Source organism: Mustelus asterias, chromosome 2, assembly GCF_964213995.1.
Source record: "Mustelus asterias chromosome 2, sMusAst1.hap1.1, whole genome shotgun sequence".
NCBI classification, from domain to species: Eukaryota; Metazoa; Chordata; class Chondrichthyes; order Carcharhiniformes; family Triakidae; genus Mustelus; species Mustelus asterias.
In genome coordinates, this window is record NC_135802.1 from 156,277,022 (window position 1) to 156,304,085 (window position 27,064).

At 45.2% G+C, this 27,064-nt stretch overlaps 2 protein-coding genes across 7 annotated transcripts in view; one reads left to right on the plus strand and one right to left on the minus strand.

The window, feature by feature from the left end:
* rreb1a (ras responsive element binding protein 1a) overlaps window positions 1-2,182 on the plus strand; it is a 57,539-nt gene extending 55,357 nt beyond the window's left edge. The window contains exon 8 of the mRNA XM_078200737.1: window positions 1,034-2,182. Within this exon, the coding sequence (XP_078056863.1) occupies window positions 1,034-1,578 (545 nt within the window). The 3' untranslated portion in view covers window positions 1,579-2,182. The remainder of the gene's footprint in view (window positions 1-1,033) is intronic.
* Window positions 2,183-18,141: 15,959 nt separating this feature from the next.
* Window positions 18,142-27,064, minus strand: part of ssr1 (signal sequence receptor, alpha) — a 31,732-nt gene continuing 22,809 nt past the window's right edge. For 2 of the 6 annotated variants that reach the window (XM_078199372.1, XM_078199390.1), the window contains exons 9-10: window positions 25,964-25,978; window positions 22,669-23,720 (exon numbers count right to left, since the gene is read on the minus strand). In XM_078199372.1, coding sequence (XP_078055498.1) covers window positions 23,656-23,720; window positions 25,964-25,978 — 80 coding nt within the window. In that variant the 3' untranslated portion in view covers window positions 22,669-23,655. Of the gene's footprint in view, window positions 23,721-25,963; window positions 25,979-27,064 lie in introns of all 6 variants that reach the window. The other 4 variants (XM_078199381.1, XM_078199400.1, XM_078199423.1 and 1 more) reach the window with 2 other exon arrangements.

The following is a 27,064-nucleotide window of genomic DNA, read 5'->3' on the forward strand; positions in this document are numbered from 1 at the left end:
AACAAGAAACAGAGCGAGGCCATTCAGCCCCTTCATGCTGCTGATATTAAGTTGAAGAGATTCCTAATGTTGCTTATGAGTCAATGCTGACCATCGATGGCCATTCCTGGTGATCTTTATTACTCCACGTTAAAGGAACCGGTCATAAACTCCAATTGTTATACTGATAAGGGACACCTCGAGTCCCTACAGTGCAGAAAGAGGCCATTCAGCCCATCGAGGCTGCACTGACCACAATCCCACCCAGATCCAATCCCCGTACCTCCAGCTATTTACCCTGTTACTAAGGAGCAATTAAGCATGGCCAATCAACCGAACCCGCACATCTTTCAGACTATGGGAGGAAACCCAGGCAGACGGCACGGTAGCACAGTGGTTAGCACTGCTGCTTCACAGCTCCTGGGTTCGATTCCCGGCTCGGGTCACTGTCTGTGTGGAGTTTGCACATTCTCCTCGTGTCTGCGTGGGTTTCCTCCGGGTGCTCCGGTTTCCTCCCACAGTCCAAAGATGTGCGGGTTAGGTTGATTGGCCAGGTTAAAAAAAAAAATTGCCCCTTAGAGTCCTGAGATGCGTAGGTTAGAGGGATTAGCGGGTAAAATATGTGGGGGTAGGGCCTGGGTGGGATTGTGGTCGGTGCAGACTCGATGGGCCGAATGGCCTCCTTCTGCACTGTAGGGATTCTATGATTCTATGACACGGGGAGAATGTGCAGACTCCACACAGTGACCCAAGCCGGGAATCGAACCCGGGTCCCTGGCGCTGTGAGGCAGCAGTGCTAGCCGTCATGCCGCCCCAGAGGGCAGTTGCTTCTTGTACCCCCTTTCTGCAGCTAATTACCTCATGCCCACCTGGCACCTCGTACAGGGTGAGGTGAGGTGCTGCCATTTTGAAGGCCCCAGAGACACACAGGCTTTGCCCAGTGAATGGAAACTCCTGACAAAGTCAGTGTGCTGCCCCACTCAGCGAGCGTCGCAATGCCGTCACGTTGACCGGGAGAGTAACCTGTTCCCCCCCCTGCTGGTTTTTATTTCAGGTGAAAGGCCTTATAAATGCTTGACCTGCGAGAGGACCTTTACACTGAAGCATAGCCTGGTCCGACATCAGCGCATCCACCAGAAAGGGGTCAAGGTGACCAAGCGACACCGAGGTGACAACGACGATGACCTGTCCAAGGGGGACGACGACAGCGAGAGCGAGGCCGACCAGGCGGGATCCGGCCCGCTGTCGGACAATGAGAGCGAGACGGTCACCAGCCTCAGCAACGACTCCCCGCCGCCCCTCAGCCTGGCGGGCAGCCCTCTGACCGCGGCGGCGGCGGCCAGCCAGTCCCCCAGCGGCAGAGGGACGGATCCGGAGGGCGGCCCCCACCTCCCAGCCGCGGTCAACGGGGTGCGCCAGGGAACCTTCCTCATCCAGGGCAACGACCAGGCGTCGCTGCGGAGCTCGGACAAGGGGCCGGCCGAGCCCACGGCCCCCTCGGACATCATCCAGAACCTGCTGGGCATCGGCAGCGGCTCGCCGATGAACCACGTCTTGAGCTCGGCAGAGTCAGTCCCTCGCCTGCTCGGAGTGGAATAGCCCGACCTCCCAAGGAACCGGAGCTTTTGTTTTTGTTGCTTGCAAGCTGGGCCGCAGGACTTTGGAATTTTAGCCCCCTCGGTGCACCCGGCAGTGCGAGGCCACTGCGGTAAATTTCCCCGACCCTGCCTGCGTGCCAGCGGATCTTCTCTTTAGCCCCAGTGCCACGGAATGCCTTAAAGGGGACGCTGGAGTGGGAGGAGCCCAGCGCAACTCCCCCAGACTTGCACGTTGCATCTTCCAAGTGCCTTACGACCCGATTGCTGTGCACGTCAAAACTGTCTGTTCAACGTTAAAAAGTGCTGGAGAAATCTTCTTCAGAACAAATGCAACACCAATGGGCTCACTTCTTTTTCTAGAACAATCTTGGGTGGGGGTGGGGATCGAATTCCCCTCGCGGTGCAGTTTTATTTTGAAAGGTAAAATTTTTTTAGGCAACACATAACGATGGGGCATCGAAAAATGCACTTGGTATGGACTGTGCTTGGACTCTTAATGAGGAACTACTGTACTAAGTCTTCCAGAAAGGCCTTACAGAGATCAAACACACTGACAATCGCTGGGCAAGTTGTTCATGCATAAGTTTTTTTAAAAAAAAGAAAAATAGGGGCAAAATAGCAATTATAGCTTTTCTCTTTCATTTCTTTTGCAAAAAACAAAATGATATGGTTTTGTTACGGCGTGCATAACAGTGCAGGGGTGTTTCTTTTTGTAATTTGGTCTTCTTAGGATGTATTCTGATTGAGGTGGAACTTGTTTAACATTGACTGTGAAAATCCAAGATGGCTTCCACTAGGTTCCCCCCCCCCCCGCTCCCCCCACCCATCACCCCTCACCACCACCACCATGTCTACCGAGCGAATTGAGTTGTCTTGACTGGAAGCAGGAAAATGGGACTACGAAGGCGAAATTGATGAGGAGAGGAGTTTTTCTCTTTTTGTTAAATCTTGTATCAGTATGAAATTCAATGCAAAAAAAAAAGAATCCAACAAAAGATTTTTAAGGGTTTTTTTTTTTTGTTTGTTTGACCATTCTGCTCTCTGCGGTTTTAATACCAGTGTCCTGGGGGGGGGGGGGGGGGGGGGGGGGGGGGTTAGGGGGAGGGGCGGGAGGGGGGAGCAGCAATTAATCAACTATATAATGCAGAACTTTGTAGCAAAGAAAAAATAAATCTCCTGGCGTTAAGCCGAACCGTGTACTAGCAATAATCACTATTGATTTTTAAAGCTTTATTTAGTATTTGTCTGTGCCAGCAGTAGTGGGTGAAACGGCCCTTGCCACCTATTGAATCTTCCATTAGTGGGGTTTTTTTCCCCTTCCCCGCCCCCACTGTTTTGTTGTCTGGTTGAAGATGTCTTGTCTTTCCTTTTCAGAAAACTGTGAAAAAGCGAAAATCATTTTTTGTGCTGAGTTATGGGTGAATTCTTAGACTAGGTTTGCATGTGGAACTAATCTGATCATCAAGTCATTTGTACTTTCAACTGTCTCTCAGGGCTTTTCAAAGAAAAATAAAGATCGCATCTACTAAAAACCCCTTTCCAGCTCCCAAATTTCTTCCACTTTTGAAGGACTTGAAGCTCGGATGATCCGATCACTACATTTCGTACTTGACTGTGAAAGAAGTAAAGAGAAACAAGTTTAAAAAAAAGAGAACAGATAAGTCATTGGTTCCGAAAGCGAAGAAGAAAACAGTCACTTTTCACTGCACCGCAATTAAAGAGCTTTTTATTACCAGAGGTTTAGTGAATTATTCTCTATTTTCAAGAAGGAATGAAAACTTTAATGGGGGAAAAAATGTAAAAGGTTAAAAAAAAAAGGTTATGCATTAATCCAGAAAATGATATTTTAAAAATCCAGAATCCATACTTTTTTTTCGTAAAGGGAATCTTTGCTGCTGCTAAGGGTTATGTACACATCTGGTGTATATGTACACATCTGGTGTATATGTACACATCTGGTGTATATGTACACATCTGGTGTATGCCACATGAACAGAAAGTGAATCACAGGAGTTTTGGTACTTACTTCCAATGCAAGATTTAAAGCTGTTCTGTATCAAACCATCTAAGCAATAAAATGATATACTTGAGCTTTGTTTTCCACTCTGCTTCATCATTCCGTTTGTGCGTACATTTGTGTTCAGAAAGATCACAGAATGAATCATAGAATAGAATCGTAGAATCCCTACAGGGCAGCAGGAGGCCATTCGGCCCATCGGGTCTGCACCGACCACAATCCCACCCAGATCCCTATTCCCGTAACCCCTCATATTTACCCTGCTAATCCCCCTGACACTAAGGGGCATTTTAGCACGGCCAATCAACCTAATCCACACATCTTTCGGACTGTGGGAGGAAACCGGAGCACTCGGAGGAAACCCACGCAGACACGGGGAGAGCGTGCAAACTCCACGCAGACAGAGACCCAAGCCAGGAATCGAACCCGGGTCTCTGGCGCTGTGAGGCAGCAGTGCTAACCACTGTGCTACCGTGCTGCCCATAATAGGGCACTTGCACTGACCCCTTGCCGACCTGCTTGCTCTGTGGGGCAACCGTTGTATCGTAACGAAGCCATCCCGACTTCTCGTACGTGGATCATTGCTTTTAAACCTCCACCACATGGTTTAGGTTTTATGGGCTAGAGATTGGTCCCATGTGATGGCATTAAGGTTAATGTTTATTTATTGGTCACAAGTAGGCTCACTTTAACACTGCAATGAAGTTACTGTGAAAATCCCCTAGTCACCACACTCTGGTGCTTGTTCGGGTACACTGAGGGAGAATTTAACACGGCCAATGCACCTAACCAGCATGTCTTTTGAAGTGTGGGAGGAAACCTGCGCACCCCGGAGGAAGCCCACGCAGACATGGGGAGAACATGCAGACTCCGCAGTGACCCAAGCTGGGAATCGAACCTGGGTCCCTGGTGCTGTGAGGCGGCAGTGCTAACCACTGTGCCACCTTGATGCAAGGGTAGGTGGAAAGGCAGGTTGTGATGAGGAGACTGTGATTCTGCCACGGGATATAGATAGATTGGGTGACTGGGTGAAAACCCGGCAAATGGAGTTTAATTAAACATGCATTGTGAGAACAACATTTTGGCCTTTATTGCAAAGAGGTTGGAGTTTAAAAAAAGGGAAGTTTTGTTACAATCGCTCATCATTTTACTGGCAGTACTCTCTTAGTGACATTTTATCATATTATGGGTGGGAGTTTACAGCCTCGCCCGACCCATGACCAGAAAATCCCGCCCGAGGTCACCGGACATTTCCATTGTCCGCCCCTCACCCGCTCTGAATCCGTGGCGGGCGGAGTTGGTAGAATTCCGGCGTCTGAGTACAGCATATTGGAGTACCATGTTCAGCACATCTTTAGTGGCTAATGTTTTATATTTTAAAAAATGTGAATGGGTGACAGTGACTTTGATTTGATTTGATTTATTATTGTCATATGTATTAACATGCAGTGAAAAGTATTGCTTCTTGCGCGCTAAACAGACAGAGCATACCGTTCATAGAGAAGGAAATGAGAGGGTGCAGAATGTAGTGTTACAGTCATAGCTAGGATGTAGAGAAAGATCAACTTAATGCGAGGTAAGTCCATTCAAAAGTCTGGTGGCGGCAGGGAAGAGACTAGAGTCACATGTAGGCCAGACCGGGTAAGGACAGCAGATTTCCTTCCCTCAAGGACATTAGTGAACCAGATGGGTTTTTCCGACAATGGTTTCATGGTCATCAGTAGATTCTTAATTCCAGATATTTTTTATTGAATTCAAATTCCACCATCTGCTGTGGCAGGATTTGAACGCGGAGCCCCAGAACATTAGGTGAGCTTCTGGATTAATATTCTTGCGATAATACCACTAGGCCATCAACTCCCCTTGGGAGTTGTGCTGAATTTGATGGTATTAGTGCTTGCATAGAAACAGCTTTGTACAACATGGACTGGGTTTAAAGGAATCGGGGTTTGTTGCAAGGATCTGTTATTGTTTGTGTTATTTTATTCTTTCACGGGATGTGGGTGTTTCTGGATAAACCAGCATTTATTACCCATCCCTAATTGCCCTTGAACTGAGTGGTTTGCTAGGCCATTGCAGAGCCAACGACATTGCCATGGGTCTGGAGTCACATGTAGACCAGATCTGGTAAGGATGGCAGATTTCCTTCCCTAAAGGACATTAGTGAACCAGATGGGTTTTTAAACAGTAATCAATGATAATGTTATGGTCACCATTACCAACTCTAGATTTATTACTGAATTGAATTTAAATTCCACCAGCCACTGTGGGTGGGATTTGAACCTTTGACCTTAGGACATTTGTTATGGCCTCTGGATTACTAATGCAGTGACATTATCATAGAATCCCTACAGTGCAGAAGGAGGCCATTTGGCCCATCAAGCTGCACCGACCACAATCCCACCCAGGCGCTATCCTCGTAACACCCACGTATTTACCCTAGCCAGTCCCCCTGACACTAGGAGGCAATTTAGCATGGCCAACTAACCTAACCCGCACATCTTTGGAGTGTGGGAGGAAACCGGAGCACCCGGAGGAAACCCGGGGAGAACGTGCAAACTCTACACAGACAGTGACCCGAGGCTGGAATCGAACCCAGATCCCTGGAGATGTGAGGCAGCAGTGCTAACCACTGTGCCGCCATGCCGCCCATTACTTTGAAGCAACTTGGGCGTCCTTGTTCATGAGTCACTGACAGTTAACATGCAGGTATAACGGGTAATTAAAAAGGCTAATGGTATGTTGGCCTTAATTGAAAGAGTTTGAGTACAGGAGTTAAAATGTCTTACTGCAATGATACAAAGCCTTGGTGAGACCACACCTGGAGTATTGTTGGCAGTTTTGGTTTGCTTACCCAAGGAAAGATATACTTGGCATAGAGGGAGTACAACAACGGTTCACTCAATGAATCCTAGGGTGGAGGAATTGTCCTGTGAAGAATGATTAAATAACCTGGATCTTAATTCTCTGGTTTACAGAAGAATGAGAGATGATCTTCCACTACTTAACCAGATAGATGCAGCAAGGATGGGTGGGATTCTCCAAAAAATATTCTAAGTGTCGAATTTGTGTAAAAACTGGAGTAAATCACGCTAGTTTTTTCAGCGGGAGTTTCAAAATGAATCTCCCACTCTGTACACTGCAGAGTGCACTAGCCAGAATCTGACGAAAAATCTGTCGGCGAGGTCTATTCCCGCTGGAGAGGCCGGCAGCACAGCACTGAGTGCGCCACTGCACATGCGCACACCTGTCAGCACCGAGATCGGCGCATGCACAGTAGCCCCACACTGCTGGCCTCCCGATCACTGGCCAGTCCCACGACACCCCCTCCCCCCTCACCCATGGCATGATCGCTGGCTCCCTGGACGTGGCCCGCCAGCCTCAAACCACCCCCCATGCGCCTCAATCTCTGTCATACCGCCCCCCCCTCCCCACCATGGCCACAATCTCAGAAGTTTCCCAGTACAGGCAGTGAATTGTACCCAATACAGGCAGTGAATTGTACCCAGTACAGGCGGTGAATTGTACCCAGTACGGGCGGTGAATTGTACCCAATACAGGCAGTGAATTGTACCCAATACAGGCGGTGAATTGTACCCAGTACAGGCGGTGAATTGTACCCAGTACAGGCGGTAAATTGTACCCAGTACAAGCGGTGAATTGTACCCAGTACAGGCGGTGAATTGTACCCAGTACAGGCGGTGAATTGTACCCAGTACAGGCAGTGAATTGTACCCAGTACAGGCAGTGAATTGTACCCAGTACAAGCGGTGAACTGTACCCAGTACAGGCGGTGAACTGTACCCAGTACAGGCGGTGAATTGTACCCAGTACAGGCGGTGAATTGTACCCAGTACAGGCGGTGAATTGTACCCAGTACAGGCGGTGAATTGTACCCAGTACAGGTGGTGCATTGTAGCTAGTACAGGCGGTAAATTGTAGCTAGTACAGGCGGTAAATTGTACCCAGTACAGGCGGTGAATTGTACCCAGTACAGGCAATGAATTGTACCCAGTACAGGCGGTGAATTGTACCCAGTACAGGCGGTGAATTGTACCCAGTACAGGCGGTGAATTGTACCCAGTATAGGTGGTGAATTATACCCAGTACAGGCAGTGGATTGTAGCTAGTACAGGCGGTAAATTGAACCCAGTACAGGCGGTGAATTGTACCCAGTACAGGCAGTGAATTATACCCAGTACAGGCGGTGGATTGTACCCAGTACAGGCAGTGGATTGTACTCAGTACAGGTGGTGAATTGTACCAGTACAGGCGGTGAATTGTACCCAGTATAGGTGGTGAATTATACCCAGTACAGGCGGTGAATTGTACCCAGTACAGGCAGTGAATTGTACCCAGTACAGACAGTGAATTGTACCTAGTACAGGTGATGAATTGTACCCAGTACAGGCGGTGAATTGTACCCAGTACAGGCGGTGAATTTTACCCAGTACAGGCAGTGAATTGAATCCTTTTGAGCTTTCAGTCGGCACTCCTTACATTTAGAAACATTTTTGAAAATTATGGTGCTCTATAACTGGACAGATGTGCCACTCCCAATAAGTGGAAACCACAAAGGGAAGAACAGCTTTTACAGAACAGTATTACAGTGAATCCTAACCATATAAACACCGTCTACAACTGGCAAACCTTCCACTCGTACCACACAAGGCCCCAAACCATGTTTAAATCTGTCTGTGATATTCTATATAAAGTATCTCACATTCCAACAACATTTTCTATTCAGTCAGTATTTTCACCCTCATTTCCATCTCTTCTCACCCAAATATTCCACTTCAGTTGGGCGATGTACTCTCCCTTCCAGTCTCTGAATTTTGAATATATTATTGATACCGTTCGGATTGTGGTAATGGCACACTGTCATCATGTTGTCGCTGTAAAGGACCTGCATTTATATAGCACCTTTCAGCACACACGCAAACTCCTTATAGCCAATGGAAAACCTTTGAAACATACTTGCTGCCGTCTCTTGATTTGATATGAGTCATCAAAGTGTGCAGTGGCTAGCGTCCCTGCCTCTGAGCCAGAAGCTCTGGGTTCAAGTCCCACGATGTGGAGATGCCGGCGTTGGACTGGGGTAAACACAGTAAGAAGTCTCACAACACCAGGTTAAAGTCCCAACAGGTTTATTTGGTCGCAAAAGCCACTAGCTTGCGGAGCGCTGCTCCTTCGTCAGGTGAGTGGGAGTTCTGTTCACAAACAGAGCATATAAAGACACAAACTCAATTTACAAAATAATGGTTGGAATGCGAGTCTTTACAGGTAATCAAGTCTTAAAGGTACAGACAATGTGAGTGGAGAGAGGGTTAAGCACAGGTTAAAGAGATGTGTATTGTCTCCAGACAGGACAGTTAGTTACTAACTGTCCATTATTTAGTAAATTGAGTTTGTGGCTTTATATGCCCTGTTTGTGAACAGAACTCCCACTCACCTGACGAAGGAGCAGCGCTCTGAAAGCTAATGGCTTTTGCTACCAAATGAACCTGTACAGGCGGTGAATTGTACCCAGTACAGGTGGTGAATTGTACCCAGTACAGGTGGTGAATTGTACCCAGTACAGGCGGTGAATTGTACCAGTACAGACGGTGAATTGTACCAGTACAGACGGTGAATTGTACCCAGTACAGGTGGTGAATTGTACCCAGTACAGGTGGTGAATTGTACCCAGTACAGGTGGTGAATTGTACCCAGTACAGGCGGTGAATTGTACCAGTACAGACGGTGAATTGTACCAGTACAGACGGTGAATTGTACCCAGTACAGGTGGTGAATTGTACCCAGTACAGGCGGTGAATTGTACCAGTACAGACGGTGAATTGTACCCAGTACAGGCGGTGAGTTGTACCCAGTACAAGCGGTGAGTTGTACCAGTACAGGCAGTGAATTGTACCCAGTACAGGCGGTGAATTGTACCCAGTACAGGCGGTGAGTTGTACCCAGTACAAGCGGTGAGTTGTACCAGTACAGGCAGTGAATTGTACCCAGTACAGGCGGTGAATTGTACCCAGTACAGGCGGTGAGTTGTACCAGTACAGGCAGTGAATTGAATCCTTTTGAGCTTTCAGTCGGCAGTCCTTACATTTAGAAACCATTTTTGAAAATTATGGTGCTCTGTAACTGGACAGATGTGCCACTCCCAATAAGTGTGAGACTTCTTACTGTGTTCAAGTCCCACTCCAGGACTTGATGACCAAGGAAGATGCGTTCATTCTGACTCCTGCGTGGTTGGCTGGACGGTTGCCATGAATCAGATTGGTGCCAACAGCACGAGATTCGATCCCCTTTCCAGCTGGGCTGGATTCAGGGCCTGTCCCGTTGGTGGAGATGGTGGTGCTGTGGCTGGGACCTGTCCCCACGGTGGAGGTGGTGGTGCTGTGGTTGGAACATGTCTTTGGGAAGAGGATTGAAGAGGAATATTACACATTGCGAAGGCAGAATGGCCTCATACACACACAATGGATTGTGTCAAACTTGCTAAAGGGAAGTTGAAAGGTGAATTAATACATCAAATCAATGTGGAGTAATAAGGAAAGCGCTGAATTACACGGTCAAATCATTGTTCATTTTGTTTGCAGGGTAGTGGGGGTGTTGGCACAGGGTAGATTTCTGTTGTTACCATGGCCACGGGGGATTGTCAGTAGATCTCCCCCTTGGTCTGGTAGAAAACGAGCTCCCCTAATAAGGGAGCAGCGGCTCGCCCAAAAGGAAAGGAACAACTGGGGGTTAAATCCAACTGGCTCCATTCAGGCCGGCACTCTTGGATGAGGTGGATGGTCAGGTGTGTCACACATGTCTACAATTCGATGGGCCAAAGGGCTCTTCTGCACTGTATGATTCTCTGTGATTCAGTCAAAAGACTTTGAGATTGGCCTGTACCCTCCAGCTGCCGAGCGGCACTTGGAGCACATTGTAAATAAAGGGTGACGGTGAGATTATTACAGTTACTGATTTGATTTGATTTATTATTGTCACATGTATTAACATAGTGAAAAATATTGTTTCCTGTGCGCTATACAGACAGAGCATACCATTCATAGAGAAGGAAATGAGAGAGTGCAGAATGTAGTGTTACAGTCATAGCTAGGGTGTAGAGAAAGATCAACTTAATGCGAGGTAGGTCCATTCAAAAGTCTGACAGCAGCAGGGGAGAAGCTGTTTTTGAGTCGGTTGGTATGTGACCTCAGACTTTTGCATCTTTTTCCCGATGGAAGAAGGTGGAAGAGAGAATGTCCGGGGTGCGTGAGGTCCTTAATTATGCTGTCTGCTTTTCCAAGGCAGCGGGAAGTGTAGACAGAGTCAATGGTTGGGAGGCTGGTTTGCGTGATGGATTAGGCTACATTCATGACCTTTTGTAGTTCCTTGCGGTCTTGGGCAGAGCAGGAGCCATACCGAGCTGTGATACAACCAGAAAGAATGCTTTCTATGGTGCATCTGTAAAAGTTGGTGAGAGTCGTAGCCGACATGCCAAATGGTGGGTCAGACATTAGATTGGTGCCAACAGGATGAGGTTAAGTTCTGGTTCGGGCTGGGATGGATTCTGGACCTACCTCCTTGTCCTATCTGTGGAGGAAGTCATGTTGGCATGGGGCAGACCTGCCTTCAGACAGAGAACTGGAGAGCGTGAATGTGTTCATGTTTCAGGTAGGCAGTATATAAATGTAATGGGCTGAGACTTTCCATTGGCAATGGAGGATTAAATGTTTATTATTTTGCTTCCAAATGCACATGATGCAGAGATTCATATCCAAGCTCATTTTTAAAAATTCATTTGTGGGACATGGGCGTCACTGGCTGGCCAGCATTTATTGCCCATCCCTCGTTGCCCTTGGAGGGCAGTTGAGAGTCAACCACATTGCTGTGGCTCTGGAGTCACATGTAGGCCAGACCAGGTAAGGATGGCAGATTTCCTTCCCTAAAAGGACATTAGTGAACCAGATGGGTTTTCCAACAATCGACAGTTGTTTCATGGTCATCGGTAGATTCTTAATTCCAGATTTTTTTTATTGAATTCAAATTCCACCATCTTCCATGGCGGGATTCAATCCCGGGTCCCCAGAACATTAGCTGCCTTCCTGGATTAATAGTCTAGTGATAATACCACGAGGCCACTGCCTCTGGATAACCTCGTTATCATAGTTTAAATCTCTTCACTTTACCACATTAAATTTTTATCACTTTTTTTGAGTCCTTTTAATTGCAATGTTTTTAAATATTACACTGTACAGTGCGATAAATTTATTAATTATCATAGAATCCCGAGAGTGCAGAAGAGGCCATTCGGCCCATTGATGCTGCACCGACTTTCCAGCAGAGTATCTTACCCAGGCCCTATCCCCGTAACCCCACACATTTACCATGGCCAATCCATCGAATCTACACATCTTTGGACACTAAGGGTCCAATTTTCACCTTCACATTGCGCCTGATTCGGGTGCAAAAACTTGGTAAAGTCAGGCATGAGGTGAGTAGCATGATCCACGCCCACCTCCGCGCCGGTTCCCCCTTTACCGAAAATGGCCGCAATCGGGACTGCGCCCGAAATGGGCGCGACAGCCATTTAAATGCATTTGAATTGGTGCAAAACAGACATGCTCCATAAAAGTCCGATTCGGGCGCTCCAGTTAGTGAGGAGGGAGGTGCCTAGCGTCCGACGCCTCTCTGCTTGAGATCGATGGGGGGGGAAAGGGGGGGTCCGCTGCCACTCTGCCTGAGATCAGTGGGGGGGGAGGGGGGGGTCCGCTGCCACTCTACCTGAGATCAGTGGAGGGGAAGGGGATAGGGGCCCGCGATCGGTCTGGGTGGCAGAGGGGTAGGGGGGATAAGGGGGTCAGTAATATTTGGGAGGTGTGGGGCATTGTCTGTGGGGGGGTCAGGGGGAGGCATTATCTGGCCCAGGAGGGATGTGGCAGGGGAGCAGCATTCTATCTTTTTTTTCCTGCGCATGCGCAGTTGGAGGCACCGATCGGAGCTGCAGGGTTTCGGGCACGTTAAGCCCCGCCCACAGGCTACCACAGCGCGATTCGGAATTGCTGATATTTTTTCAGGCAGAGTGCGTATGGGGGCGCCAGAGAAAGGGTCTAAAAATCGGATCTGAAACACTCCCAGTTTCAAGTCCGCCCAGCACTTAGAATCAAAATGGTAAAATAGGGCCCCTAAGGGTCAATTTAGCATGGCCATTCCACCTAACCCGCACATCTTTGGACTGTGGGAGGAAACCGGAGCACCCGGAGGAAACCCATGCGGACACGGGAAGAACGTACAAACTCCACACAGACACCTGAGGTTGGAATCGAACCCAGGTTCCTGATGCTGTAAGGCAGCAGGGCGGACCACTGCGCCACCGTGCCACCCTAACTGTTGTGGTATTTCATAATGGAAGGGATGAGTGTCAGCTATGACTCAGATGGCTGCAATCTCGCCTCTGAGGTCCCAGTTTCAGGTCCCCTTCTTGGTTCTGGGCACAAAAATCAAGGCCAACACTCTATTGGAGTACTGAGGGAGTGCAGCACTCCTGCAGGTGGGACTATCTTTCAGCTTGGCCCTCTCAGGGATGCATAAAGGATCCCACGGCACTGTCCTGAAGAAGAGTAGGGGAGTTATCCTCGGGGTCCTGCCCAATATTTCTTGCTCACTCACCATGACAGACATGTTGTCTGGTTATTATCACATGGCTATCTATCTGTGGGATCTTGCTGTGCATCAATGGCCACTTCATGACCTACATTACAACAGTAAGTGCATTTCAAACATCCTTCATTGACACAGTGGTTAGCACTGCTGCCTCCCAGCGCCAGGGACCCAGGTTCAATTCCCAGCTTGGGTCACTGTGTGGAGTCTGCATGTTCTCCCCGTGTCTGCATGGGTTTCCTCCGGGTGCTCCAGTTTTCTCCCACAGTCTGAAAGACATGTTAATTAGGTGCATTGGCCGTTCTAAATTCTCCCTCAGTGTACCTGAACAGGCACCGGACTGTGGCGACTAGGGGATTTTCATAGTAACTTCATTGTAGTGTTAATGTAAGCCTACTTGTGACACTAATAAATAAACTTTAAAAAGTGCTTTGACTTTGTTTTTAGGTATCTGATGGACATGAAAGGTACTATATAAATGCAAGTCATCCTTTCTCTCTTAAGTGGGTCTATGTGCGTGTACAGCATAGAAATTGGCCATTTATTCTAAACAGCCCGTGTTGGTGTTTATCCTCCGTGGGAGTAATGTGTCTGCTCTGTTCCCGTATCCCTTTTTCTGCTTTCCCTTCAACCATCGATTGAAACTATTCTTAAATGCCAGCATGCTTTCTGCTTTCATCTCTCTCTCTCTGCATTCTATATCCCCGTAGCACTCTGTGGAAAGAAAAGATCTCCCGCCCTCGGCCCTAATTCTCATGTCAGAACGTAACAATTATGTCCTAGGGTTAAGCTTCCAAATTACAGCTGTCTGCTGTGGAGTTGGCCACTGTCGTCCCAGGGCAGATTGTTCCACTTGAGTTAAGATCTCCATCATGCTGTTGAACACATGCCACTGCTCCGCCACTAACTGGCTTTTCACTCCTTGTAACCAACCCATCATCACCCAGTGCCTGAATAGACATTAGCGTACAAAGCTCCTTAAATAGCGTGGAGAATAATTGATGGGCCAAAAGGAACGGTGGGTGGTTAGGATTGCAGACATGGATGCATGGTCTTTCATCAATTCAGAACTTGTACATGAAAGGTGCAGGCAAAATGGAACACCAGTGTGTGGTGTGGATTGTAATTCATCTCATCAGCCTATTGTTGTGCCGCACACTCTGGGAGAAAATGTACCTTTTGCTGCAGGACGCCTAGCTCCAGGGATGATATTGTAATGACACAGCGACCAGGCACTGGGAACCTTGTGTGTGTGAGTCAGGTTTACACGTGTGCGGTAATGTGACTGCCAAAACCATTTGGCTTCGGTTCATTTTGAAGATGGGTGAAAAGTATGAACTTCCAGGTGAGGGCTGCTGGCTGCACGGTGGTTAGCACTGCTGCCTCACCGGGACCCGGGTTTGATTCCCGACTCGGGTCACTGTCTGTGCAGAGTCTGCACGTTGTCTGCGTGGGTTTCCTCCGGGTGCTCCGGTTTTCTCCCACGGTTGAAAGAGGTGCTGGTTAGGTGCATTGGCCGTGCTAAATTCTCCCTCAGTGTACCCGAACAGGCGCCGGAAAGTCCAATGATGACCATGAAACGATCGTCCACTGTTGGAAAAACCCAACTGCTTCGCTAATGTCCTTTGGGGAAGGAAATCTGCCGTCCTTACACGGTCTGGCCTACATGTGACTCCAGACCTACAGCAACATGATTGGCTCTTAACTGTCCCCTCAAGGGCAATTAGGGATGAGCAATAAATATTGACCCAGCTGGTGACGCCCACATCCCATAAAACAATAAATTAAAAAACGTTCACTGTCAAAAGTTGTTGAGCTCAGTGTTGGGTCCAGAAGCTGTAATGTGCCTAAACTACATAAACTATGTTCATGACATCAGAGAACCATCTCATCCACTGCTGCAACTATTCCTTAAACCATTTTGATCATAAAGTTTATTTATTAGTGTCACAAGTTGGCTTACATTAACACTGCAATGAAGTTACTGTGAAATTCCCCTAGTCACCACACTCCGGCGCCTGTTCGGGTCAATTCACCAAACCAGCACATCTTTCAGAATGTGGGAGGAAACCGGAGCACCCGGAGGAAACCCACGCAGATACAGGAAGAATGTGCAGATTCCACACAGTGATCCAAGCCAGGAATCGAACCCGGCTCCCTGGCACTGAGAAGCAGCAGTGCTAACCACTGTGCCACCTGTTTTAAATGCGGTGTTTCACACACAATGCTACACATTGAAAGGTAAGGTGCAGATGAGAAAAAATCATTATGGTTAAAAATAGCAATTATTTCCTTTGTAGCAGGCTTGTATCTTCTTAGATGAATTAATGCTTTGGCCTGAGTGGAGGTATTGTAATCCAAAGGATTCTCAGTGAGCTATGAGGCTTCTCGTAATTGAATTTCCAGGTTGGAACTCTGGTGAATTTGAAGATGGAATAGCTTGGGGGTGGATTCTTCTCCCACTTTCAAGGTATAGTTGTTTGACCATGGCTGAGTGGTTGTGTGGTGTTTAAGATGGTTTCTATTGTATTTCTGATCAGAAGATCTTGTGGTGTTTTTGTTTAAAATAACAGGTAATAAATGACTGGCTTAACCAGGCGATCTGTGACGAGTCTAATGTATTTCTGTGGTTTTGGCCGGTACATATCCTCGTGTTGTTGCCTTTCCCACTTTTGGATGAGTAACAGTCACAAAACAATGAAAGATCGATGGGACGCATTTCACTTTTGTGTATATCGACTGAATATATCGATTACCAAGTTTGTGACTTTGTTGTAACTAAAGGGCGGCACGGTAGCACAGTGGTTAGCACTGCTGCCTCACAGCACCAGGGACCCAGGTTCGATTCCAGGCTTGGGTCACTGTCTGTGCAGAGTTTGCATGTTCTCCCCGTGTCTACATGGGTTTCCTCACACACTCCAAAGATGTGCAGGTTAGGTGGATTGGCCATGCTAAATTGCCCCTTAATATCAGTGGGACTAGCAGGGTAAATATGTGGGGTTCCGGGGATAGGGCCTGGGTGGGATTGTTGTCAGTGCAGGCTCGATGGGCCGAATGACCTTCTTCTGCACTGTAGGCTCTATTATTCCAAATCATCTTGCTTTTTTTGGTCAACAGAATGGTAGTAAAACCCTCCAGTGTGGTACAGAAAAACCCTCCAGGGTGGTACAGGAGGGACTTGCACAACCTGGAAACGATCTTCAGGAATAAATTAAAAGCTGCAGCAGTAATGAGTTACGAGAATTACATAATACCCATTAATCAAAGTGAATTCTTTTTGGAATAGGTTGCCATCTAGTGCAACTAATTGCAGTTTCATTGCATGTTTGCAATTAAGCACAAAATGAGAAAGAACGGACAAATGTGTAGGCCAAACTAAGATGTTTCAAAATTCCTCAGTCAAAAATTCCAGAAGGAAGGCACAAGATATGCTTTAAAAAATAATTGTTTGTTTTCTAATCTAACAACCTGACATTTCTCGTTCCCCCATCGCCATGAGGAACCCTTGCCTCGATTCCGACCTCGGGTGACTGACCGCCTATGTGGAGTTTGCACGTTCTCCCACAGTTCAAAGATGTGCAGGTTAAGTTGATTGGCCACACTAAAGTGTCAGGGAGGTTAATTAGCCGGGTAAAAATATAGGGTAAAGAGGATAAGGCCTGGCTGAGAGTGTTGTCGAAGGGCCAAATGGCCTCTTTCTGCACTGTAGGGATTCTATGAAAACGCTTGCATCTTTCCTCCATTTTGTGATGTTTCTGGACTTTGCATTCCCATCTTGGATTACACAATGGGGATTTTGTTTACAAAGGAGAATTCTGTGCTTGTACACCAAGGTATTACATTGATAGGTGCACAAGCACAAGTCGATCTTGCATGGTACTCTGCAGTTGTGATTAGGCGATGGAAAATTGGGAGTGTTGTGTTGCCCAGTAGCGCTCTTGTCTCTGGGTCAGACACTGGAGTACGTAATTGGAGATGACACTTCAGTGCAGTACTGAATGGAGAACCACTCTCTTTAGGAGGTACCCTTTCTCAGATGAGATGTTAAACCTGTTCCTCAGGTGGATGCAAGAGAGCTCAAGTCATTTTTAAAACGAAAAAAGGGATTTCCATGGATTAACTTGTCATTGCTTTGTGCAAATTAGTTGTCATGCTTCACTACAGAATCTGCACCATGTGCCACTGATGGAAGTACTTTGGATGTACAGCATACAAAAGCAGGGATGTACTGCTAAGGCTTTAGTCAGACCACATTTGGAATATTGAGAGCAATTTTAGGCTTCGTATCTAAGGAAGGATGTGCTGGCCTTGGAAAGGGTCCACAGGAGATTCATGAGAATGATCCCGGGAATGAAAAGCTTGACGTATGAGGAATGTTTGAGGACTCTGGGTGTGTACTCGATGGACTTTAGAAGGATGAAGGAGGATGGGAGAGGGGGGGGGGATCTCATTGAAACTTACAGAATACTGAAAGACCTGGATAGAGTGGACGTGGGGAAGATGTTTCCATTAGTAGGAGAGACTAGGATCCGAGGGCACAGCCTCAGAGTAAAGGGACAACCCTTTAGAACCGAGATGAGGAGGAATTTCTTCAGCCAGAGGATGGTGAATCTGTACAATTCATTGCCACAGAATGTTGTGGAGGCCAGGTCATTGAGTGTATTTAAGACAGAGATAGATAGGTTCTTGATTGGTAAGGGGATCAAAGGTTACAGAGAAAAGGCGGGAGAATGGGGTTGCAAAACATCTCAGCCATGATCGAATGGTGGAGCAGACTCGGGCCGAATGGCCTAATGCTGCTCCTTTGTCTTATGGTTTTATGTTGAAATGTGCCATATAAATCAAATTCTTACAGGGCTCACAAATACATATTGCCCATTTAAAAAGTCATACATAATATCCTTAGAGTTTAATACTTTTATTTTTTTAAACAGTCAAGAAGTTGTAGAGGTTGGACACGAGTTTTCTTGTAGTATTACAGATAAAAATGAAACCTTTTAGAATGCTGTGCCCTTCTACACAAGCAGAAACTGATCAAATGCATTGAAATCTCCACAGTTCTCACACCAGTTAAATACAGACACCTCAAATGTTATTTAACGATTTGATATTGCGGCCTTAAACACAAATACAAAATGTCGGCCTCTGACCCACTCAAACATTCATTGCAGGGGGAATAATTACACCACGGCTGTCAGTGATGTGTCCATCTGAACAGCCAGACGCCACTCTGGTATAATACTTGTGTTCTCTTAAACCGGCACATTCTCCAATGATCCAAGAGGCACTGCAGGAAATACACTTACTAAATAACTGGCGGTTATCTGGCAGGGCTGAAACCAGAATCAGGTAGAGGACGACACTAGCCCATTGCCCTCTTGGGGTGCCGACACCTACGATGGTGGTCTCCCTAAGCTAGGGTAGAGTGAAGGATCAGGGTGGGCGATGAGTAAAACCGAAGCTTTACCTGATGTAATTTTTTTAAAGCCACCTTGGCCTTTTGGCGAAGGTGAAGCCTGGGACGGAATGCAATGCCTCATCCTGTCAGCTTGCATCTTATTTGTCCCTCATGTAGGGACCATGATTGCACCTAAATTGAATTGGCTTCTTTGATTAGAAATGAAGTAGCGAGAGATACCAAAAATAAAATCTTCCATGTGTTCACAGTTGCTAAACTCCCCCACTCCTATCTCGTTACAAATGTTTACAATTACTCAGTTAGGATAGGTTCGATCTATGTTCTCACTTTGATTGGGTTGCCCGTTTAAGACAGATTTTTTGTAAGGGGGTCGAGAGTCTTTGGAACTCTATTTTTTTCCAAAAGGCAGTGGAATCCGATTCTTGGAATAATTTTAAGGCACAGCTAGGTAAGATTCATAATAAGGGTGAAAAGTTACTGGGGCGGGAGTGAGTCACAGCAGACGAGCCACCATCTTGTTGAAACTGGGCTGACTCCTAATTTGCAGCCTTGATTTTGACTTCATATTCTAACTGTTCTGAGAGTTGGAGCCAAGTTAACCTGTGGTGTCAGAGTGTGTGATGTGCACAGACTTACCCAGGAACCATGAACTACACTGATACTTCTTTAAAGCTCATCCACTTTCACAAATGTTCACATTTTAATTCAAGATACAGATTACACACCCATTGTCATGTCTGTGTGCTGTCGCATTGCAAATTTACTGTATTTAAATGAAATGTTTCCCCGCTGAGCAACTAAGAGTGTTTTCCCTCAGATTTGTTTTCCAAACTAAAACAGAACGTTGCAAGCCGCCAGCTCCCAACCAACCAGTTTCATGGTGACGGCAAATCAATGTGGCATTTGTAGAACGCCCTTTCTAAATCACCTCAGGACATCCCAAAGTGCTTTCCAGCTAAGTAAATAAATCAAATAGATTTGCTGCCAATTTGTGCATAGCAAGCTCCCACCAAAAGAAATGCGATAACAGATAACCTGGCTGAGTTTATTCAGGGATAAATATTGCAGAGGTCGCGCGAGCCAAGAATGGGAGAAGTGTCGGAGAAAATGTCAACCAATTGCTCCCTACATTTCTCGTGTTTGCAGTATCTTGGTTCGCCGATGGTGCACTGCAATTTGAGAATTGACTCAGTGTATTATCCTGATAGAAGCAAGACGCTCTGATAGTTACTGCAGCTAGAGTTCTCTCTCACTCTCATACATGATGATGATGATTCCATTAATTAGGTCCACTGGGACCTTCTAACAGTTGGTGCAAGCAGTCAGCAAGGGCTCTGTAATCCAATCTTGTAAATTTTTCCAAGGATGGCAGAAGGCAAATACTTCTCAATCATCAGTATTCTCTTCCCAATTTGAAGTAAAAGCACCACTAATTTTATTTTCTATTCCTTTTTACATTTCATGGGTGCTAGCAGTCTGGACCAGATTATGTCAATTTAAAAACTGTTATCGATTTAAAAACCGTCATTCCTTTAACCATATTTTGGTATTGCCTTGCGTTTCAGTAACTTGTAACTGTTGCTCTGTTGGCTCCAGCTTGCTGCTTTCCACCATCTGTACATCATTCTAGCCATTAGTCGCATTCCTTTTAGTGTGAATCTGTTCACTTTCAAATAAAGGCAAGTGTTGATAGCGGTAATATTTCCACAGGCCACATGTAAGAATTGGTCTAGATTGCTTTGCAAGCTTTAATAAGTCACCATGGATCCAGTATCAATTATATACAAAGGTATACAGCTATATTTGCCTGGGACAGTATAAATAATCAAGGATGGCCAACTAAAACTAGGAGGTAAGGGAAGAAAAATATGCAATATTTTCACCCAATAATATTGTTAATAGAACCATAGAATCCCTACAGTACAGAACAGGGCCATTCAGCTTAGAGACTGCATTGACTCTCCGAAAGAGCATCTTACCCAGACCCATCCCGTGCATTTACCATGTCTAATCCACCTAACCTACACATCTTTGGACACTAAGGGGCAATTTACCATGGCCAATCCAACAGCCTGCACATCTTTGGACTGTGGGAGGAAACCAAGGTACCAAGAGGAAACCCATGCAGATGACACGGGGAGACAGTCACCCAAGGCTGGAATCAAATCTGGGTCCCTGGCGCTGTGAGGCAGCAGTGTTAACCACTGTGCCACCATGCATTGCAGCACTGATGTAGAATACAAGGACAAAATCTCCAAGTATTAACAGTCAGAATCTACGAATTAATCTATATTGGCACAAGACTAGAAATGCTTGGATGGGATTTGTGTTTTCCATGACAACCATCATAATCCTTGAAAAATGAACAAGCCACAGTGATATTGGAACACCTACATTTGGAACGAATTCAAACATCAAGGCACAGGGCTCTTAAAAGAAATAATGTCTAAGTTGTTTAGTGAAGTCTTCTTTAGTTTTAGCCAGTCCTGGCATCGCATTCCATAAGCAAGGCAGCTTTACATTCACACAGAGGACTGTAATTTTAATATTTTTAAAGTTGAAGGACACTTAAAAATAAGCCAGGACTGCAAAAATTCGAAATGTTGAAGCATGATAATATTGGCAGCTGAGGCAAAAAAGTGGTTGGCGTTCAAGTGACAGTGTCCATTGGAATTTTCTGATGTTGTACTGAGTTTCCCCAAAACTAAGCCAGCTTCGTGACTGTTGGCATTCTGCAGTCGAGGGAGTTACTTGCTGTTTTGAAATAGATATACCAGGACACTTCCACGATCAGTCTTTTTCTACTTTACGCATCTGACACACTGATGGAGGAAGACATGCAACTTTTGTGCAATCTCCCTGCATTAGCAACGGGTCTGTACTCGGAGTTTAAAAGGATGAGGGCGGATCTTATTGAAACTTACAGGATACTGCGAGGCCTGGATACAGTGGATGTTTCCACTAGGAGGAAAAACTAGAACAACAGGGCACAACCTCAGGCTGAAGGGCCGATCCTTTAAAACAGAGATGAGGAGAATGTCTTCAGCCAGAGAGTGGTGAATCTGTGGAATTCTTTGCCGCAGAAGGCTGTGGAGGCCAGGTCATTGAGTGTCTTTAAGACAGAGATAGATAAGTTCTTGATTGATAAGGGGATCAGGGGTTATGGGGAAAAGACAGGAGATTGGGGATGAGAAAAATATCAGCCATGATTGAATGGCGGAGCAGACTCAATGGGCCGAGTGGCCTAATTCTGCTCTTCTTGTGGTCTTATTAGCCTTTCAGAACCAGAAATGAACCTAACACATGAGAAGAATCTTAAAATCCAGCACACACATAGCTTTAGTGTGAACGAGAATCTAGAAAAAAAATTCAATGAATGAGGGATGAATTACAAAACTCTCAAAACAGAACAAAAAAAGTGATTCGATGAAGCATACAATTAGGATAAGAGGCTTCTCGTTTTTCATTCTTCTGTGCCCCAGACAGGTGGGATACGAAAGTGTCCAGCTGTATTTTATTTAAAATCATGCTTACACTTTCAAAGTTCAAAAATATAACAGCAAGGTTACGAACAACCACAGGAGGAGCGTAATTTAACTCCCTGAATGGAAATGAGACTGTCTGATTACAAAGACACCAACTCAGTAAACAAAGCTACGACTTTTGGCAATATAAGATGGAGGTGAATAAAATGTCAATTCTAAAGGTATTCTTTTTTTGTTGTTAGGCAGAGGGAAGAGGATGATAACTGCGCCGTCGCAGACTGACTGGATCCACCAGGGGTGTAAATGAGGGTCGTAGGGAAAAGAGGTCACCCTCTCCACACAAAAATGTTAGGCACAGAATAAAATGTCCAACGTGGCATTGGAATCTCCCTCTGCTTGATGAAAATAGAAAAAAAAATATATATATATACACACACCCCCATTCTCTCCTGTCTCCCCCTGCACAAGAGTGGAAGGCAAATGAAAACGATATTCAAAACAAAAAGTCAAAGGAAAAAAATATATAGTAACTCAGTTTGTTTACTTTAATGTCTTCTCATCCATCTCTTTCCAGGTAATCTTTGAAATTGAAAACATCTTAATGCCTACGCGAGTTTTTGAAACTCTGTCCTGGTACATTTTGCCAAATGGTCTCCGATCAGTGAGAAAATAATCCATTTTGAAAAGCTACCTTTCATTAGGCCACCCCCATGGCACTCAAAACCAAAATATCCATTTAATTCCCAGTCCATGTCAGCAACGTACAAAATTATTCTCATTCGGATAGTTATCTGACTCTAGAAAACACACGTCACAATCTTGTTTGGTTTCCTGAGATATCAGATGAACACACACACACACACTTTCACTGTGATATTATAACGGCCAAGCAAAAACTTCAGTCTTGTGCAGTGGCTTTTTTTTTATCCGAACCGTATTAACTAAACACACAGCTTCACAGCATACACCCTAGAAGCGTTCAGGAGAAAATAAAGGCTGATGTAACGATTCCGTGTATGTACTAATTCCGTGCAATATCATTCCAGATTTCAATCCAAAAATAATGACATCCCAATGTGCGTACGTCAAATAGTGTGTGCAGGGAGATAACAATCCTTAAAATTGCATCTCAAGGGAGAATAAAAGGCCAGAAGTCTCCCCATCAGAATTCATTCCTTGTACCCATTGCAAAAGTATACATAAGCCAAAAACAATTCTCGTAGAATCATTCACATTAAGTTGTCAAAATACTGACTAGCTGCAGTTTTTCTTTTTAAACAAAAGCTTAAAATATATTTGAAATGGCAAAAACAGCAACTCTGTACAGCCAAGTGCATTTTGATGAAAAGCTCTTGTTCAAAAAAATAAATGTATTGTTAAAATGGTTCTACCGTTCAGTCCCATTGATTTTTTTCCTTGTTACTATGTTTAGACGGTATCTCTGCGTTTTTCCCACTGTTAAACAAAAATGGACAGGATTAAACACTGAAGGTTTAAAAACTGAGGTTACTACTCGTCCGATCCCACAGTTCTCTTCGCTCGCTTACGGGGCGACCTCCTCGGGGAAGTTTTGTCTGTGGAGAAATAAAGTTAACCCACAATTAGAAAGGCTACACTTTCCAGAGTGTAGAGTGACTTGAGAGCTTGAGACAAGTATAAAAACTATTTTAAATAATGCAATTTGTAGCAACGTGGCATCCACAACTCTTTCGGACAAACTCAGACTGGAAATTTTCAATTTATGAGGTAATAAGTTAGAGCAATTAGCCATTGCCCACAAAGGACCATAGGCATCTTGCTCCATTAGATAGAGGCAATAGGTTATATAGCTCGAGAGGCAGCACTCCACAAGTGTGGGGCAAGGGGAGGAGACAGGCCTCCAAGAACTACCATAGTTGTCGAAGGAATTGAACTCTTGCCATTTATGCCAGTCTACTTCATACTCTGGCCATCGAAGCCTACTGACCTTCCACCTATCAAGTTCTTAAACCAAAAAACTAAATCCGACTTGTGACTTTCTGTCTTGTTCTTTCCAGGCTCAAGGTAGTGTTAAGTAAGAGGTCAAACAAACACTATCTGCTCTCTGCCTCCAGCTAATGACACTCCGAGCTAGCAGGAAGTATTCAGCAGTGTGGCAATTGTTGCCTTCCCTCGTGGACCTGCACAGCCACATGGTGGAGATCAAGAATGGAGAGGTGTTTCATTTGCATCTGATGCAGGAACCCTCTCTGGGTAGAAAGGCAGCATCAGAACTTCCAAACCAAATCGGGATTAAACATTGGAGGTCAGTGTTGCCAAAAAGAAGTTTGAATGGTCTTGTGTGAGTAACACACATTTTTCCATTCATTCATTCATATTAAAATGTATTTCACATTGATAAACACAATTAGATGTTTAAAAATAAACGTCCGGAGCTATGCCAACAAGTTGGTGAAATACAGAAACGCAACTTCTATCATCACAAAAGCTTGTTAGTAGAAAAATGTCAAATGTCTACAGTCAAATATCATGAACCCGGGAACAGCTTTCTGGCTTTTCAGCATTTGACAGCTGGAAGATCAAAAGGAAAAAAATCATTCTCTAGGAGCTGAAATTTGACTGTCATAATTAAGGTTACAATACTGGATTGTGGTACTCAAAGACCGTGTTAAACCCACAGTATTTATTTAGTGCCATTTCGACTTGCTTTTCATTTTGTGAAGGTAGGTCCCACTAAAAAGTCAATAGAAACAAGTGGAGGGCTTCTCTTCCAACTATTGCCAGTACTGGAGATTTTGCAAAACAATGTTAAAAATTATGGTGACATGTATTCTAATTAAAGGAAAAACCATCACAACTCGAGACAAAGGGCTTTAAATATCTGAAGAATTTTAGATAATAGGATACCATATATAGTTTTGTTCAGCTTAATCTCTGTTCATCCTAGTCATGCATGCTACAATATTTCTCAATAACTTCCTATAGTCATCAGAGCCCCATAAGACAGACTTGCTTTTAAATAGCACTTTTCACAACCACAGCAACATCCCAAAGCACTTCACAGCCAATGAATTACATTTGAAGTGTAATTGCTGTTGCAATGTCAGAAAGGTGGCAGTTAATTTGTGCACAGCAAGCTCCCACCAACAGCAATGCGGTAATGACCCATTTTTATGTGGCACCCATTGAGGAAAAAAAATATTGGGCAGGATATCAGGGATAACTCCGCACAAAATAGTGCCCTGGGATCTTGTGTGTTCACTTGAGGGGACAGCTGAGGCCTCAATTTACCTGTTCCACCTGAAAGATGGCACCTTCGACAGTGCAGCACTGCCTCAGTACTGCACTGAAGTGTCAGCCTCGAGTTGTTTTTGAATCCTAGAGTAGGTTTTGAACCCAGAAGCTTCTGAATCGGAGGAGAGTCCTACCAATGGAGCCAAGGTTGACACTTCAATGGCACCATGTTTTTTTCCCTTTATTGCATGCTAGAGTATTTTTTTATGGTGCGTGCCTTCCTATTTCACACAACCATGAAAGTGAAATCCGCAAACATTAGAACAATAATGTTAACCAGCTATTTTTCTAGTGCACATTTAAACAAATGGAAGAGGTCATGCTGAATAAAAGTATATGTTATACCAGACAGAAAATCGGCATGGCAAAAAATATGAAACTGAATTTATCTTTGATCATTTAACAGCGAGATTCCAAATCCATTCAACATTAGTGGATCCAAAATTTTAACATGTACCCCACCCAAAACAACCCAGCAGTATTCCAACCTCAATTTTGAACTTTTAGTAAAATATATACGAGCAATGGAAACGTTTGATCTCACCTCGTCTACTCTGCACTGAAGGCACAAGAAAGGCAAAGCAAAAGATAGCAAATATATTAGAATCAATGTCTTAGAAACCATTTTCTGTTGAAACAACGACTGAAGTGCAGTTTTGTACAAGACAGCAAGATGCAGGCTTCGCAAACTTACATCCACTCTAACATGCAGGAAACCAATTTCACTGACATTCCATTCATGATTGCTACGTGCACACCAGCAGAAAATGTCCAAAGCAGAGTGAAGGCATTACTGTATCTGAACAGCTTTCCAAGAGCAGCAGAGATAGTTAGAGGGGGCAGCTGGAAGCACTTGGTATGCAACTCCAATACAATTCCGGTTTAAGCTCAGCAAAGCAGGTGTGCTACGACGAGGGAAGAGTCTCAAGATGCGTGGAGTTTCATTCCTTGACAAAATGGTGCTAGGCTTAAACAGCAAGTGGGCTGAGAGAGTCAAGTCTAAACCCTCTGCTTATTGCTGCTTTGTAATACTAATGGACAGTAAGCATACTCAGTCAATACAGCATATACACAGCATATTATTAATAAGCCTTCATGAACCAATGTTTCAAAAATAAACATGATTCTACCAATATAATAACCACCAACCTTTTACAAACTCGATACTTTCAGTATTTATTTTTTATTTATTCATGTCACAAGTAGGCTTACATTAACACTGCGATGAAGTTACTGTGAAAGTGCCCTAGTTGCCACACTCCGGCACCTGTTCAGGTACACTGAGGGAGAATTTAGCATGGCCAATGCACCTAACCAGCACGTCTTTCGGATTGTGGGAGGAAACCGGAGCACCCGGAGGAAACCCATGAAGACACGGGGAGAACGTGCAGACTCCACACAGACAGTCACCCAAGCTGGGAATCGAACCCGGGTCTCTGGCGCTGTGAGGCAGCGGTGCTAACCACTAAACCATTTTTACAGCCTCACTCTGGTTTCAACGTAATCATAGATTCCCTACAGAGCAGGAGGCGGCCATTTGGCCCATAGACCACAATCCCACCCATGCCCTATTCCTGTAACCCTACATATTTAGCCTGCTACTCCCCCTAACACGAAAGGAACAATTTAGCATGGCCAATCAACC